This window comes from Neoarius graeffei, chromosome 21 (genome assembly GCF_027579695.1).
Source record: "Neoarius graeffei isolate fNeoGra1 chromosome 21, fNeoGra1.pri, whole genome shotgun sequence".
Taxonomy (NCBI): Eukaryota; Metazoa; Chordata; class Actinopteri; order Siluriformes; family Ariidae; genus Neoarius; species Neoarius graeffei.
In genome coordinates this window covers 60,766,698-60,780,636 of record NC_083589.1, presented here as the reverse complement: position 1 = coordinate 60,780,636, position 13,939 = coordinate 60,766,698, and the positions used below count along the sequence as shown (strand labels likewise).

General features: G+C 42.1%; 1 protein-coding gene across 1 annotated transcript in view; it reads right to left on the bottom strand.

The window, feature by feature from the left end:
• Positions 1–3,753: 3,753 nt before the first annotated feature.
• The window catches only part of exoc4 (exocyst complex component 4), a 316,334-nt gene continuing 306,148 nt past the window's right edge, over positions 3,754–13,939 (bottom strand). The window contains exon 18 of the mRNA XM_060903439.1: positions 3,754–5,303. Coding sequence (XP_060759422.1) covers positions 5,066–5,303 — 238 coding nt within the window. The 3' untranslated portion in view covers positions 3,754–5,065. The remainder of the gene's footprint in view (positions 5,304–13,939) is intronic.

The window sequence follows — 13,939 nt, the reverse complement described above, 5'->3', positions numbered from 1 at the left end:
AATATATATGGACCTAACTGTATGTTGTGCCCACTTCATGTCTTTAGGCACTTTCATGCATCAGCAGCAGGTCTGAGAGTTTCTTGTTTGCTTCAGTGACAGGAAGAAATTGCAGCAGAGGCTTTTAAACTGGATTCTGTCCATTTGACAGCCAGAAATGTTATCATAATGTTTTTAAATGGAGTTTCTTAGAACATGAAATTTAAAAAAAAAAAAAAAAAAAAAAAAAACTTGTGCCACGTACCTAAAGCTCCTTACAAGTTAATGCTCTTGGTCATGTGCAGTTTTCATCCTATATACTCTCAGGAATAAAGGTAACAAACTGTACCTTTCCTTGTTCTAATTTTACCCCCTAATTTTAATGTATATCTGAGGTCCTTCAGGTTCAATTATGTACCTGAAATTATTTTTAAAGGCACACCTTATTTACATTTTCAGATAAAATATACACTCAACAGCCACTTTATTAAGTACACCCTAGAGCCACCCGTTTTCTGCAGTTCTGTAATCAGCCGATCCCTCGACAGCAGCACGATGCATCAAATCACGCAGATACAAATCAAGAGCTTCAGTTAATGTTCACAATGTTCAAACATCAGAACGGGAAAAATTGTGATCTCACAGTGAAGTGTGACTTTCTTTCACTGTGGTATGGGTGTTGGTTTGATCCAGATGGACTGGTTTGAGTATTTCAGAAACTGCTGATCTCCTGGGGTTTTCACACACAACAGTCTCTAGAGTTTACACAGAATGGTGCAGAAAACAAAAAACACTGAGTGAGTGAGTGACAGTTCTGTGGGTGGAAACAAACGCCTCGTTGATGAGAGGGGGTCAGAGGGAAATGGACAGATTGGTTCAAACTGCCAGGAAGGAAGGATAATAGTAACTCATATAATCACTCTTTACAACCGTGGTGAGCAGAAAAGCATCTCAGTATGCAACAGAAACAGAAGAACACATTGGGTTCCACTCCTGCAGCCAAGAACAGGAATCTTAGAATCAAGCACAAGTTCCTATTAAAGTGGACGGTGAGTGTAGATAGTAAAGGTACAAAAGATTTTGTCTTGATGGTACCACCTCAATTACAAGGAAAAGTACTCTTTTGGTACCATTATTCCTGAGACTAGAGGACCTTATGGATGATCTCCAAATTCCAACTTGTCTCACTTTATGATCCGTCCAACCAAAATGGATGAACACCTAACCACACGGTTCTTCCTCAAACTAGTGCTGCAAAGTCTGAAGCACACAATTGTCTAGAATGTCTTTGTATGCTGTAGAATCATAATTTTCCTTTGCTGGAACTAACAGGTCCCAACCTCTTCCAACATGACAATGCCCCTGTGCGCAAAGCAAACTCCATGAAGAAATGCTTCACCAAGTTTGGACTGGAAGAGCTTGAGTGTCCTGCAGAAACCCTGACCGACCACCTTTGGGATGAACTGGAACACCGACTGCACCCCAAACCTCCTCACACAACATCAGGGCCTGATCTTACTAATGCTCTTACGAGGATTCTTCAAAAAGTTCTCGGCCTCACTCAGAAACAAAAGGTGTAACTCCCATTTTGGGGCATAACTGTATACTATAAAGCCTTATGTCTACAAAAACACAAATGAAAGAAGCAATCAACGAAAAAAAGGAGAGGAAAGCTTTGAGCGGGCATGCTGTTGCTTCAGAACAATGTACCCATCCACACAGCACAGGTGGCAGAAGCAGACAAATGTGGCTTTGAACTACTGCCCCATGCACCTTACTCAACCGACCTGGCACCTTCTGATTTCTCTTTCCCAAACTGAAACCCCACTCGCATGGACACCATTTTCAGAGTGATAAAGAAGTCATCCATGCTGCCTGAGGCTTAAGATGTGACCACCTCCTTCTGCGAAGGGATAACGAAGCTTGAACATCAGTGGACCAAGTGCACTGAAGTATTTTTCAGCATATGTTGAAAAATAACGCAAGAACAATCTTTCTCCTGTGATGTTTTCTGGGCGAGGCCGAGAACTTTCTGAAGTACCCTCATATAGCTAGATCAAAATCTAGTGGAAAACCTTCTGAGAAGAGTGGAGGTTATTATAACAGGAAAGGGGGCATAAATCTGGAACAAGATGTTCAACATGCACATATGGGTGTGATTACTGATTGTCCAGAAACTTTTGGCCATACTTTACAGTGTACCAGATGAAGTTTTTTCACTTTACTGTGGTGGGAAAATGTAGCGTCAATATATTACAGTAGAATACAGTACACCGTGGGTGGTACAGTGGTGTAATGGTTAGCACTGTCACCTCACAGCAAGAAGGTTCTGGGTTCGAGCCCAGCAGCCGACGGGAGTCTTTCTGCGTCTCCCCGTGTCAATGTGGGTTTCCTCTGGTTTCCCCTACAATCCAAAGACGCGTTGTTAGGTTAACATGGGGCAGCCATGGGCTGAAGTGCCCTTGAGCGAGGCACCGAACCCCCGACTGCTCCCCGGGTGCTGTAGCATAGCTGCCCACTGCTCTGGGTTTGTGTGCGCGCTCATTGTGCATGTATGTGTTCACAGTTTCAGATGGGTTAAATGCAGAGAGGAATTTCACAAGTGTATGTGTGATGAATAAAGTTGTTGTTGTTCTTAGAATATACTTTACTCTTTATATTATAAAAGTATCTAAAACACTGGATGAGCCATCTACCTCCTTGGCCATGACGAATACCCCAGCACCCCGGGTAAGCCGAACGACGTCTTTAATCCTCGTCATTTATTGTACTACTTGTTTTTTTTAATCAGTAAGAAACACCAAGCTCTAATATCTATATATAAAACCATCTATTAAGATTGAGATTTCATTATAGCACTTTTTAAAGGATAAACTACCCGCCCCACCAAAAAAAAAAAAAAAAAGACTCGCATCATCCTAATTAAATTAAATCCTTAAATCAGTGCTCAGTATGTTACAGAATTGACTTGTAGGTATCGGTCTATAAATCAGTACATGATTTAGGGCCAGCGTGTCGGTCTTATAGGCTTAAGCAATAAAATCTGAGCAGGGCGCTGAGGTCATTAGTAAATCGTTCGTTAATCCACAGAGAAGCAGCATTTAGCTTCTTGGATGGAACCAACTCTCAAGAGAACCTAGATACTTTTTAGTCGAGACTGAAAACCTGCCTATTAGTTAGGTTTAAGGAAGAGGATGGAGCATTGCTGTTCTTTTAATCTTTTATCTATATTTTATTTATTTTTATATACTTTATGCTTCTTGTGTCAATTTATTTTACCAGTCAGCTCCTGGAGCTTTTCTTTACCTAACAATTTACACACAGACTCTATATCTGGGCATTACCGGGATGGCGGTCCATTATCAGTGACCTTGACGTGGTAGTGTGTGCACGCTTTACTGGTATAAGTGTATTATCTTTTTATACACTTCATCCTCATAGCTCTGTTAAAAACTAAAACGATCCAGCCCACACCTGACACTGATCTCGAGAAGAGGATGATTAACACACACTGTGCATGGAAAAAGATTAGCTTTAGTCTCTAAATATCTACCAAGTGCACCGACAAGGTAGGTGTGTTTAATGAATCGTACGTGTTAATGGAACATAACGGCACTTGTATTAATATTTTTACTCCAGCAGCACAACAGCTTCTTACACTTTTAGCACCATCCTAGAGGTCCCTCGAGGAAATATAATAATACAGATCCTATAACCTCTGTATAAAAAGACACTGTGGCATTATTTGAGCCGTAATGAAAGAACACACAGGCAAAGGAGTCCACTTTATTTATTTCCATTTTTTTGAGGTTATTGTACAGAATTGAAATGCAAATGAGGGGGATTTTATTCCATTTTCGCAGGACGCAAAGCAAAACTGATCATCTTACATAGCTGTGCGCAAAAACCTCAACGCTTAGAACAGGAAAAACCAACAGAACGAATAAAACACGATTTCTAAAAAGCATACAAAATATTTTCAGAGTTTCGGGCTATTCTGCTGAGGGACTGGTCATTAACTTTATATTAAAAAAAAAAAAAAACACACACAACTGAAATGATGTTCAGGTCGAAAGCATCAGGTATAACTCGCGTTCAGAAAAACAGCTTCACTCCTGCGACACTTCTGCAACCTCTCCGTCGCTTCCTCTCCATATGCATGCGATCGTTCAAACCAAGTCGGAATATTAAAGATGTTTTCGCCACGTTAATACGTTCAGAAACCCCTGTAGGCTGATATTGATTCCTGACACCGAGTCATAATGATGTATCGCTGCACAGGCTTCAGGGAGCGCCATTGCCTGGTGCCTGCGTTTCTATATTGACAGGGCTTTCTTTCTCCTTCTCTTGTTAAGCACTTTTCTTCCGAGTTAATGAACTAAAAACACCATGGGGCAGAAAGAATGAATGATTTGTGGCTCCCCGTGTGCGCGTGTGCATGAACAAGAGAACGAGTGAGTGAGAGACAGACTAAGTGAGTAAGACTTAAGGAAAAAAAGAGGCAAATTAAAGTTTTAATAGCTGCAGTAAGAGGCTGGAGACCTCTCCCCCCCCCTACACACACCCCGAGCGCTGAAACGATATATGATTAATTATTCTTCCTTCTAAATAAACAGCAGTGTTAAAGAAAGGCAAAGAAATGCAGAATTTAAAAAAAAAAAAAAGTCCTTGGCTTCACAAGAAAAAAAAAAAACGTCAGGGCGTCTCGGATCATAATTCCAGGGCTCTGATCTGCAGTGTGTGATTGTAGACACACCCGGGTGTGTGTGTGTGTGTGTGTGTGAGAGAGACACCACATAACCAAGAGCAGTGCTTTTATATTTCAGGAAAATGAGATGAGAGTGTCCTCGAGTCACGCGTCCAGATTCCATCTGCTTATTCCACGAGGTGAAGCCGTGGTTGGTGAGACATGCTCCGAGGGATTATTTCATTAAAGACTAATTTTGTGTGTGTGTGTGTGTGTGTGTGTGTGTGTGTGTGTGTGTGTGTGTGTGTACAATGCCATCTATATTCTTCTAGCATTGTCCATTAAGTGAAAACGTGAACTGACATATACAGGTGTGTGTGTGTGTGTGTGTGTGTGTGTTTACACGGTGGTGATCTTCTTGTCCTTGGTGGCCTGTTTGATGGCAGCCTGCTCGCAGATGATCTCTTTGAGGCGCTGTAGGCGTGTGTTCTGGACGCTCAGGTCTCCCACGCCCGTCTGGCTGCGGTGCAGGAGGCTCAGAGCGTTGATGTATTCCAGCTCGCTGTAACGCACGCCCTGATCCACCACCAGGTTCAACAACTCGTCTGCTGTGTTGTACAGCATCTCATAGTACTGCCTGGAAAGAGAGACAGGGGGTGGGGTGGTGTGTTTGACAGACAGACAGACATCCACTTTCAGCTCAAATGCAATTTGTTTTTACCTCACATGCAGCATCAGTTCATATCTATTACTTGGCACGTGCTTTATTTTTTACATTTAATGTCGAACGAACGATGTTTCTCAAGTTAGCAGTGAATGTGATTAGTGTAGTAGCGCGGTTCTGCAGTTAGGGGGCAGAAGTGCTGCAGAGCTTCTCCACTGAAGGATAAAAAAAAAAAAAAACATGCTTTACTTCCCTCACTGCATCAGTTGCTAGGGAGATGACCCCCCCACACACACACTTCTGAATTATATTAATCTTCGTTGGACTTTTTGGGGACAAAACAGCATAATCTACTGCAGATAATGATGCAACATGTGACTTCATGCAGCAAGGGAAACGCAAATACATTCATATCTTGTGAAGTCAAGGTAAGCACTCACTATTTATTCACACACACAGTTTACTTTACTCGTATTTCTGCAGCGGTAGCACAATCACAACCACTGTGATAAGAGCTCAAACGTCGAGGACGTCCCTGAGCTCATCAGAGCACCAAGTGTCGTCTCTCTTTTTCCTCCAGAGCTCAGAATGCTGCTGCTCACCAAGGACCAGCAAAGCTCAGAGAGAAAAAAAAAAAAAAAAAAAACCACTGAGCCAGCAGGAATCTCTGCCTCTCTAACCTCTATCTCTCTCTCTCTCTCTCTCTCCCTCTCTCTCTCACAGGTATTCAGTGTTGTGACTGCACTCTCAATGAGCTGCCAAGCAAGTTTTAACACCACCTCTCACCTCAGCTTCCTTAATCCAGACTTTCTTCCCCATGTAGCCAAGTTGACCTTCATAGTCAAGGCAGGAGGCCAACGCTGGACCCGCACGTTCGCCAAAAACGGCGTGTTGGGTGTTTGATCACACACCAAATTGGACATTTTTAAATCGCAATGACGCTGCGAGAGGCTTAGATTCTTCTCATAAAATAAAACAAGGCTTGACAGGAGACCTGATGATCTTTAGAAACAGACGTTGTCAAAGCGTCTCGTCATGACGTTGCGCTCCTGCAGCATGCGTTGACGTTTACCACAAATCAGACCTGCTGACTTCCACGCATTTTGTGTCCGAGCTCTCCAATTTAACATCAGAGTATCACACTGACTTATTACTAAAAAAAAAGCTTCAAAGACAACACTCGAGGTAAATGGAGAATTTTGAGGAACAGCGCATGTTCGACCTAACTGGCATCAGATGTGTGATTTTACCGTCAGTCATCAGTATTAGGGATTATTATTGATGCCACAGAAATTAAAGAGGACAAGATTTTTGTCTCAAACCCAAACCAGGAGGATGAAAAACTGCAGTAAATCAGGTGGGAATTATTGTGGATCTTCACACGCAGAGATCCACAGCATCTGTCTGTTGTCTCTCGCCATAAAAATGTCCTTGGGTATAAAGAATTAGCATAGCGCCAAAAAAAAAAAAAAATCCTCCTTTATCAGAGCGCACTTCCTTTCATAAAAATAAACGCCTCTTTTGTTCATACTCGGAGAGCTCACAGTGAAGAGAGAGAAAGGCAATTACGCTTCACAGGAGTTTATTCTCAGGGCTGTGACGCTGAATCCTCAACTAGCGAGGTTACGTTCAACAGACAGTGGAACACCAGCATAACTAAAGCAGAGCGAATGAACAATAAACACAAATATGACAAAAAGAAAATCTTATATTCACTGAAAATTCTGTATCTCTCTCTCTCTCTCTCTCTCACACACAGAATGGTGAGATTCATCGATTCGCATTGGAGCACCAATTTTCGAATTCATCGTTTTTGTTTTGAAAGCACATGACCGCTAGTCCATCTACTCACGCTACCACTGAAGATCTATGGCCCTGTATGTCACTGTCACCGCATTGTTGCGGATTGTTTTTGTAATATCATTCGCATTGAAAATGGCGGAACGCGACTTGACCGAGAGGATTCTGGGAAGGGTGAGGTGGCCCCTTTAACTGGCTGCATCTCATCGATGCAACGCCATCAAATCCCACCAAAGGACTATTCCAATGTCTCAGATCGTTCGAATTCTCCCAAAGATTGCGTCCTTCATTCAGAGAATTTCCAAGGATGCTTGCGTGTACTGTATCCTCATCATTCTTAAAGCACTCATACAAGTCGGGACCTTTTCAAAACACGCACACCCGCCTGGCCTCTGAAACAACTGAGATACCAAGGAAGCATCCTTGATATTAAGAAGCGCCCTCTGTCATGGTGGCTCGCTCACCATGGTTCCAATGGGATTTCAAAATAAGTCACTGTGGCACCAACAGAACCTCAAAATAAAAGTCCCTGTGGCTCTGTGGGTGGTAAGAGAGAGCAACTGGACTTGCTTGAAGATTCTTGAAGATGTTTCACTTTTCATCCGAAAGGCTCCTTCAGTTCTGTCTGACTAACAGGGAGTATCAGGTGTTTATCCTCTCATGGATGAAAAGCAATCCTAAGGTGTCGTTGCATCCTCCTGTTTTACCACCCACAGTTTACTCTGCCCTGGATGACTGAGACTCTTCACAGACATCCCTGTGGCTCGCTCATCGTGGCTCCAACAGGACCTCAAAACAGAAATCCCTGTCGCTTGCTCACCGCGGATCCAATGGGACTTCAGAATAAGAGTCCCTGTGGCTCCCTCACCATGGCTCCAACAGGACCTCAAAATAGAAATCCCAATGGCTCGCTCACCGTGGCTCCAATGGAACTTCAAAATAAGAGTCCCTGTGGCTCGCTCACTGTAGCACCAACAGGATTTTAAAATAAAAAAGTCCCTTCTCATGCCGGAGCCTCCTTGAGTCACAGAGCAGTGTTTCTCAACCACTGGGCCGCGGCCCGAAGCGCCATCTAGTGGGCCATGATTTTTTTTTCAAGTTGAAGCTAATTTTTTACTCATAGTAGGGTACAGTTACTGGGTTGCATCCGACATCACATCCACCTCATTAAGCTACAGTCACACTACAGCTCACGATGCTTTCCAATGGGTTATCGATGAACATGAAGCGTTTTGGCAGCAATATACATGTGAGCTAAAAGTTGTGGTCACACCTGACTGTCATGCCTTGTGGAGCACGTTGTGCACACTCTTGGGACCCAGTCGTTATGGAAAACACTGGATACTGATTGGAGCGTAACCAGCATGCACAGGTAAGGACACTGTTTTCACAGAGGCTTTGTGAAGTATCATCATCGTCCTGTTTGTTTCTAGCCATGTTTATAACGCTGTTTTAATACTCTGCTTTATGATTCTGCTTTCTGTTTTGCTTTCGTTTTTGTAAATATCATACCTACTAATAAACACTCTTCTTGCACTTAGATCCGTCTACCACCGTCTATCTTGTAGTGTCCTGATTCCCAGGTCTTTAACCCAGCCACATAAAGCTGGACTCCTTCCTCCAGGTTTCCATCTGTGTGTCCGTGTAGAATGATGTCTGCAGCAGCAGGTAGTTTGAGATCTCGAGGAACTCAACAGATGGATAATTTTCCAAGCTTGGAGGAAAAATCCTTCTCTGTTAGCGTGTAAGGATCGAATCCCATTGAGTGGTTTCTATAGCCACTTCTTTTGAATGAACAACTTGGTTTTAATAACTTGCTTGTTTGCTGAACACAAACATGGCAATAAGTTCTTGTGTTAATGGACCAGACTCCACTTTTGGATCATTAATCCCTTTTCACTGAGAATGACCTGCATGCATGGGTTCGGCTTCTGGCTCATCCACACAGTTTTAAATACAAGACCTACAATTAAAAAGTTTGCTTTTATTGCATTTATTTAATTCCTGGGCTCCCATCTGTAACGGGGAATGATGTTGGATCCCATTAATACACTTTACAATAGAGTATTAGATTCTAATAGAATAGACGAGCCAAAATAATTGGGGATCTTTTTTAACGGGCCCCGACTCGTTTCAAGAATGAATATAGCCTCGGTCACAACTGGCCGTACGTGCTCCTACGGCCGGTCTACGTGCAAAAAAACGCAAGAAACGCACGGAGGGCGCGCGTTTGATGCGCTGATTTTCGAGCCGTAGACTGGCCGCAGAGGTTCTTTGTCATGCCAAACAAACTCTACGGGCGCTTACGTTTTTTTCAGGTTGCAAGACAAACTTACGGCCAACGTGCGTCTTTCTCCACGAACAAAAAAGAAACGCAGCGATTTGGGAAACGCCAAAAATCGCACGGCCAAAAAATCGTACGTCCGGTTGTGACCTAGGCTTATGTGGTCCTTAAAGCAGAAAAGGTCGAGAACCCCTGATACAGAGGATTATCATGGAGGAGGAAGATCTAGGATATTGAACTGCATGGCATCACATTCTTTTGCGTCCAATCGTATTGTGTTGAATCAAATAGTGTCGAATCACACTGCATCGCAACAGCAGTGAATCATTAGTAGCTGCTTCGCACTGCATGTATCTAATGTACCGGATCATTGGCAATGCCTCAAGATGTATACCACATCAGCCTCAGTGATGGAGATGCACTGCACATCCTTAATATATACACACACACACACACACACACACACACACACACACACACACACACACACACGCTCATATTCACGCTCACTAGTGAGAGAATTAGGAAGTTACTGTACAAGGTAGAATACACCAGATGTAATGCTGGTATTTAGAAGGTTAAACCTACAGCAAGTGTGTGCATGAAAGTGTTGTTACACGTGTGCTGTGGTGTTGGTTGGGTTCTCCACCAACGTGAATGTGCTTCATTTAACAGCTACTTTAAAACCATTTCCCACAGCAGCCAAGAGTTGTGAAGCAGATTCGATCTCTGTGGCTGTTTAACCCCCTGCACTTCCCCATCCACCCTGCTTCCCATTAGGAGCAGATAATAATGATAATGAACAACCAACACTACACACACACACGAACACACTTGGTCCTCCACCGGGCTGACACGTGTGTACATGCTCTCTGTGTTCCATTAAGCTGTAATTATCCCGCGTTTCCGTGTGCAGCCCTGTATACAGGAGTTGGAGTGTTAGGCAAATTTACGACGCAGGACGCGCAGAGATGTGCTCCGGTGTGATGGAAATGACAGAAAGGACCAGAATCAGCACAATTCATTTCCTATAATTCCCAGCACGCACTATATTAAACCCATTAAGGGGTTCGTGGCTCCGTCAGCGCATTCTCAAGAACACATTAGTTAACCGTCCGGTAGGAGGGATAATGGGGGGAACAAAAAAAAAAAAGAGATAGACGATCCAAGTGATCATCTCTATCAAGCACAACACACATACTTGTCACCGTGGTAACAAATCCAAATGAGTATTTCCCATCACGCTGCCTTCCTCAGTTTGAGGTCTGACTTCCTGTTAATGGGAAAAGATTCTGAAGGAGAGCTTGGCTTTTATCAGAGTGACTAACTGTGAGATCTGGGGTTTAAGATTCAAATGAAACTGAATGAAAGGCTCGTTCATTTTTAAAGATGGAGGACAGGTGAAGATGAACATGCTGGTGTGTCCTGAGAAAAAGACAAAATAAATAAATAAATAAATAAATATATATGAGAGAGAGAATCACTGCAGTGAAGAAGACAAGGAGAAAATACACAGGCAGAAGGACCTTGCCTGAAACACACACACACACACACACACACACACACACACACACACACACACACACCACAGTGCTGTCAGGCACAGCTGCTGTTTCGTTCTCGCGGTTATCAGGATGTGCTGAGGAGTGGTGGTGTGTAAACACACTGGGCCATCATCCTGACAAAGCAAATAAATACAGTTTTATTTTTTTCCAGAAGGCTCCTCATTGGTCTTTTGGTGTTTGTTTATTATTTTTTGTCTGCCAGTTACTGAAATGATGTCATGGATAATGGGAGTAACCGTAAATACCACTGAAAAGTGAAACGTACTGACGGGCAGAGACGTGCAACACACAACCAAACAGTGATTTTCATACAGTGTACCTCATCATACATGTGATTACCACAGAACTAAACTAAAAGGGCACTCGGAGAGCACAGACCTCTGCAAAGGACAACAGTCGACTCGTCTATGAGCTAGAAATCTGCAACTGCAACCACTTTATGTCTGGATAGATTTCCAAAACTATTAGAATGATGTAAAAATATGGTTGTGTCTCGACGAAGCCTCCGTATCACCGTCCACGTCCACATGTAAAAGCAGTCCTCTGATACCCATGAATGTGGATTGTTAAATTTGGACTCATTGTATTTCTACATTGGCTATGTTTTGTCACGACTGAATTTAACTGCCATCGACTGGATTTTAAGACGTATGGCATTGTTCAGTGCAGACGTCCACATCTCGCAATGCTCGCAAAAGTGAAAATAAATCCCCGTGACTTGGATCCAGTCTGAAATTTAACTGGTTCTTCCTTGGCTCATGTTACACCCTTCCACCAAGTTTCATGGAAATCAGGTCAGTAGATTTTGCACAATCCTGCTTACAGACAAAAAAACAAACAAAAACAAACAAAAAAAACCCTGCACTGAAAAATATAAATCTCTTTGGTGGAGGTAAAATTCATTGTGTATCCCTGCTCAAATAAAACAGAAAAACACCAAACGGTTTTCATGAAGCTGACTTACAACAGAAGTTTAAAATCAGCCGTTAAACTTCACAAATTTTAAGATACGTGGCTATCCAAGGCGAATTTATAACCAGCGGGATCAATAATAATAATAATAACAAGACCATCAATGATGGCGTAGCTCACTCCGGCTCCATGAGAAATCAAATCTGGGTAGAAGTTCTGTGCACCCTTGGTTCCTCTACCTTCAGGCCAGAAAGAATAAAAATCAGTGAGGAATTGAGGGAGAAGAAGCGATGTGTGTGGAAACTGCTCATTAGGGATTGATTAATTACTCCATATCTTCATTATTACTTACAATTATGCAAATTTGGGTAGAAGCTACATGCAGCCCAGGCAGACCGACCTTCCTGCCAAAAAGAATAAAAATCGGTGAAGAATTAAGAGAAAAGAAGCGATTTTCGTGAAATGTGGACGACGCTGGACAGACGACAGACAACACATGATGGTATAAACTCATCACCTGTCGGCCGGATGAGCTCAATAATAATAATAATAATAATAATGCATTTTATTTCTAGGCACCTTTCAAGGTACTCAAGAACACCTTACAATACACACTAAAAATCAACATACAAAGCCTAAAATCCAAAAATAAAATTGTAAAAGTCATTAAGTGCTGAAGTCAGATGGAATAGGTGAGTTTGGAAAGGTGTGTCTTAAGGCGGGATTTAAACGTCAGAAGCAGATCGATATTACGAATGTCATGAGGAAGAGAGTTCCAGAGGTGAGCACGAACAACAAATCACTGGGGACGAGACAGAAATAAGAAAAAGACCATGACTTCTTAGAAAGCTTCTTTGGATAGAGAAGTACATTAAACAATAGTTCCCAAAGTGAGTGCAAAAGTTTAGGCCCCCAGGAAGCATGGAAGGTGAGGGTTTTTTTTTTTCCTTTGAAAGCTGTTCAGTGGCGAAGAAGAACACTGAATTTAAGTATCATGTCAAACAGCAGGAAAATGTTTAACAATATTTATACCAATATTTCTTCAGAAAGGGAGATGCAAATGTTTAAAAACTGTTAACACAGTGAATCAGCAAATCTCAAAAGTAGGGTCAAAGTCTGTACAGCATCATCTAGTTATATATTTTATTAAAGCAGCATACATGATAACTCAAAGATTTCACATTTATTACTGGATTCTTGTAGATGGTAGCTGGTTACAGGAAGTGAACAAGTTTAACTCAAACCTCAGCGGGTCAACTCACTGCATAAATAACCTCAGCTATGAGCTAAAGCAGTGATGGACAACTGGTGGGCGACTTGGGATAATACAAATTTCTGAAAATATACAGTAAGTCACGAGAGAGAGAGAGAGAGAGAATGAATGAGAGAGAGAGGAAAAGCTGACCATGAAAACCACGAGTTCCAATTGAAATGAGTGAGTGATTTTTTTTAATGCCATGTTAATTATTAATTTTATTGTTAGAGCATTGAGACACTGAAGTGCTTTGAAATATTATTATTGGTCAACACCTGAGGCTATATCATAGCAAAAACATTTTTAGCAGATATTACAATTACTCTGTAAATAAATAAGTCAAAACAAATCAAAATCGCAAAAAAAAAAAAGAAAAAAAAAGAATATAACTAAATGAGCTGCTTTAAAAACACACGTGACAGAAACGCCAAGACTTCTGGTGGTGGCACCTTCTTAAAAACATCTTGTGAGTAAAAAAAGGTCTCCTGTGGCATTTAGCTCAGGGCAGCAAAGTAAAATATACTTGACAACGTCGTCTTGCAAAAACGACATGCTGGTGGTTTCAGTCGAAATGAGACGCAGATCATCTTTTTCCCCAAATTCAAAGGGAAACCCATGTGCTTGGTTTGCTTGGAGACCAAATCTGTGACGAAGGATTTAAATGTGAATCGCCACACCACCACGACTCACAAAGAGAAGTATGAGCGGTTCCACAGGTGCCACCAGAGCTGCCATCGTCTCAGATTTGAAGAGGAAAATACACTGCCAGTAAAAATTATGATTCGAGAGGTAA